At 54.4% G+C, this 4,518-nt stretch overlaps 1 protein-coding gene across 1 annotated transcript; it reads left to right on the top strand.

Annotated features, from left to right (window-relative positions):
- Positions 1-2,121: 2,121 nt before the first annotated feature.
- On the top strand, positions 2,122-3,967 carry B0H18DRAFT_1124863 (uncharacterized protein; the record flags this gene model as incomplete). The annotated part of the gene is made up of 2 exons (XM_048034917.1): positions 2,122-2,475; positions 2,543-3,967. 2 exons carry the CDS (start codon positions 2,122-2,124, stop codon positions 3,965-3,967), a joined length of 1,779 nt encoding a protein of 592 aa, XP_047887201.1.
- Between the last annotated feature and the right edge of the window lie 551 nt (positions 3,968-4,518).

The raw sequence follows: 4,518 nt of genomic DNA, 5'->3' as shown, positions 1-4,518 counted from the left end.
ACGAGCGTACCATGGCACGGTGACAAACCTAGTATGTTATACGACTGTCCTACCCCCGTCGTAAGTATCTGTGGCTTACCTACTGGGTGACTATTAGTGAGTATGCACCTCCAAACCGCACGCGCAAAGACGCCCCCGCGCCTGCGCCTGCTCAGGCTTCCGAGCCTTCCCGATCCCAGAACATGTAATATGATATATACGTGGGATACCCACTCTATGTAGTGTGACATATGACAGTGTCTCAGTTCAGTACTTATCGTGGACGCTACGATTGGGTGATGCAGGACTTCACGAAGCGATGACGTATGCGCTAGAGTCGTCGTCGGTCGGAAAATCGAATTTTACCTATCCAGCCGTACATGCAGTGACATGCATGGTCGTATCAGACCGTCAGGATTCTGGCTGCGTTATGTGCATCGAAAACCCGATAGTATCCGGTACTTATCACCCCATATTCGCCTTACGACGGTCGCCTGCTCGCCTTGACAGGACGGACACTCAAGTACTCAAGGTAAAAGGATACTAGGACGTGTTACATACCTTCCGTGCTGAGGAAGGTTCACCGTTCTGAACGTTCAACGTCAACGTTCAACCATTGAAACGTTGACATGTAAGTAAGTCAATGGTATGTACGGCCCGGGCCTGACAGCAAACGCCATGCCGCGTCCCGACCGCGCGACGCGAATCAAGTGACCGTGATGTTCACGGCGCTACTACGACGTTGTCTCATCCCTCGTCCTCGTATTGTTGGCCTTCATCTTGTTCTCCTTGTCACTCACAATTACTCTTCAATATCCGCGACCTCAGCTTGAACAGACTCAGACTCCTTCCTCAGCCTCACCACACGTGAACCGCTCGGCCCGGGACTTCCGAACAAGGGCTCACGACTTGTGGTGAGGACTGGCACAAATGTACCTTATGTCAGCAAAGAAGCATCAGGCCGCTCGTGTGCCGGGTCCAGAGCGGCGTGTGCCAAGTGATGGCTCTGCCGAATTGAGCAAGCTTCGCGCGCCCCCGTCCCGACGCGACGCGCCCTACCATGTCTCGCTAACGGTGTCGACGTCGCGTACGCAGTCCTGGCGGATACTACCGGGATATTTTTATCTTGTTTTTATCTTGTCCTGCACCCATCTGTGCATGGTCGCACCCAACCGCCACAGTAATAACACGTCTCGGGGCACTTCATAGTCGATCTATTTAATTTGGTGTAGTCCTACAAGTCACTGGAGGTCATATAAAACACGGAAAAGGAGAAAGTGTTGAAGTTGTGGCGTAGCGGTTTAGCGTGGCCAGCCATTTTGGCGGTGCCCAGGTTCGAATCTTTTCCATGCCAATTGCTTTTTCATCGCTAACTGCCCACCGCCCACTGTCCGATGCCTTCCACTTCTGAAGTGCCACATCGCTCTTGCACCCCGTCTCGATGCACACGATGTTCGCGCTGTGTCACCTTCTGTAGAAGTACACGATAATAAATCTACCTGCTTGCGACGGCCGTGTAAAAAGAAATTGACGGAGAAGACTCGAACCCGCGCACCGTAAAAGAACCATTCACGCTAAACCACTATGCCACAACCTCAATATTTTGTACCTCTCCGTGTTTTATATGAGCTCCAATAACTTGTAAGACTACAAGAAATAGAAAAGATCTTCCTTGAAGTGCCCGAGACGTGTAATGGGCCCGGGCGCGGTGGTTGGGTGCGACCATGCACAGATGGGTGCAGGACAAGATAAAAACAAGATAAAAATATCCCGGTAGTATCCGCCAGGACTGCGTACGCGACGTCGACACCGTTAGCGAGACATGGTAGGGCGCGTCGCGTCGGGACGGGGGCGCGCGAAGCTTGCTCAATTCGGCAGAGCCATCACTTGGCACACGCCGCTCTGGACCCGGCACACGAGCGGCCTGATGCTTCTTTGCTGACATAAGGTACATTTGTGCCAGTCCTCACCACAAGTCGTGAGCCCTTGTTCGGAAGTCCCGGGCCGAGCGGTTCACGTGTGGTGAGGCTGAGGAAGGAGTCTGGAACAGACTCAGCGCACTGCTCAGTGCCAGTGTCCTGCTAGCGCAGCCTTTGCCTGCCAGGCGTACAAGGGCATGCGCATACACCGTTCCAGCGCCGGATGTCTCTTTATACCTGCAAGATTCCGCTCGAGCTAGTGGACGAGATATGCGGCCAACTTGCACCACAAACAAATTACTATCTCTACGTCAATGACGAACGGAATCGCCCTGCGAGAACTGCTCTGGCAAGGTGTGCACGGGTGTGTCGTGCGTTCCACACGTCGGCTGTGAGGGTTCTTTGGAGACGGCTGGAGCTGAGCACCATATGCGAGGCTGTCTTACGGAGCTTCAGTCTCGGCTCCGTCAAGTGGCCTACGAATGAAGAAGAATCTATGGGAGGACATGAATCAGATGACGAGGTCAACGAGGACATGGCTGTAGGCATTGATCCGTGTAGCTACGAATTCAACTATGTGAGTGATGTGCCAGCAGACTGCAATGCTATACGATCTTAAGACTCTTCACTGATGGGTGTACCAGAAATACGTCCCAGGCCCCATTTCTCCGGAGGAATGGGCTCGATTCAAGCACTATGCGCCTTTCATTCACGTCCTCCGCTACGGAACAGAGGATACAATAGAACCTTCCATCTTCCTTTTCCTTCAGCAGCACGCACATGGCCGGCCGCTCTTCCCAAATCTGCGCGAACTCATATGGGAGCATGCCACACCCGAAATAATATCGATGACTTCCCCGTCAATTCGTGTCCTGTGCCTTCCCGAAGACGAGGATATGAGGGAGAACGGTGGTCAGACGTACGAATACGCGTACCGCATGCGGCGACATGCTTTCAAGCAAATGCTTCCTGCTGTGCTGCAGGCTCTCCCCAACCTCGAAGAGCTCTACCTCCGAAAATTGGCGCACGAAGCCTTCTGGTACCCGTTATGGCGGTCGGTACCTAGCGGCTGTTTCGTTAGTCAGACAATCCGGACCCTCTGCATCTTCGAATCTCGTCGTGCCCTCACCCGGGCCGCCCTAGCTGCAATCTCCACCATCCATGGCCTCACTGCGCTCGAGATCGATATGGTCGAACGCGGCGGTACGCACGACTTTGAGGCGGACAACGAGGTGGACGTTCCGCCCATTCGTCCCTTTGAAAACCTGAGGCGTCTCCTGCTCAAAGGGAGCACGACGGGGATGGCGGTGCTCGCTCACGCGATAGCTGCGCCCGGACTGGAGGACATGGAGATGTGTTTTAGATGTTCTGACGACGATGATCCCAATGCAGCGGCAGTGGCGGTCGCGCTCCACGCGACCTTCGACGTGCTCGGTCGCCGGAATGCTGAGTCTCTACTGAGGCTTAGTGTGATCGACCCTAGCTTCTCTCAACCTCTATTCATCGGCGGGACGTCAGCTGGTACGCCTTTTCACCCGGTGGCTTGTCCGCTGCTCGCGCTTCAACGTCTCCGGGACGTCGAGATCCAGGAGGTCAACCCCGATGCATCCACATATACCAGTGTCCCTGGCTTGGTAGCGGCATGGCCCACGGTACGATCGATCGACTTGCCAGCTCTTGTTCTTACCATCGACCATCTGCGTGACATCGCGCATACATGTCCTGAGCTCGAGTGTCTGCGACTGTGGTCTCTAGACGACGTGACGGGCCTCGACCTACTCTCCCAGGCCTTCCAACAGCAGACTTCAAGTTACTCCGACACGGACAATGCGCCGGATCCGGAGGCGACAAAGTGTGCGCTTCGAGAGCTGCACGTCGACGAGCCTCTCTGCATCTCGCTCACGTCCGACATCAATATCGTTGCTCGCTTTCTCGACTCGCTATTCCCTCACCTTGACCTTGGGCGCTCTTCGCGGTTCGTTGTCTTTGACGGGGAAGGCTCGGAGGATGGCACCGAGGTCCTGAAGCAAATGACGAGGTTGCAACTCGCGCGACGGAACCATGCGTAGGGCCCGTTTGGCCATGGTGGCCGGTGTGCGCGGGTCGCGAGAGGGCCACGAACTTCATTAAGGGGACAAGTACTCGGTAGCAAGATGTGCACTTAAGTTTGCGCCTACGAAAGCATACTTGACGTACACCGCATCATACCTGTCGGGTAGATCCTTTATCATCGGCCAGTATACTGAGCAGCTTGCGTGTCGGACACTTGTCCAGCCCCTCATCATTTCGGTGCAATCGAACCAAAGATATCGATACTCACAACGATCTCTCCGCCTTGTTCAGCTAAACTCTGGATTGCAACGGTTGGCATTCTCTGATGATGTCATCTACTAGTACGGATTACGGACTACGTATATCCGAAAGCAAACTGCCCATACTTCTGGACATACGACGGGGAAGTCATTGGACTGCGACTTGTTGCGTAAGTCCGATTGTCTTGGTCCTGTTTCCGCCAACCTGCTGAATGTGAAGAGTTATTAGCCTGCGTCCTCCTCCTCTCGGAGGTCTACCATTACCAAGGTCGCAGCCTCTCAGATCATCGCGCGGACGCGTACGAGGT

Source organism: Fomitopsis serialis (genome assembly GCF_022376445.1).
Source record: "Fomitopsis serialis strain Sig1Antser10 chromosome Unknown B0H18scaffold_135, whole genome shotgun sequence".
In the NCBI taxonomy this organism is placed as follows: Eukaryota; Fungi; Basidiomycota; class Agaricomycetes; order Polyporales; family Fomitopsidaceae; genus Fomitopsis; species Fomitopsis serialis.
This window is presented reverse-complemented; position numbering and strand designations above follow the sequence as displayed.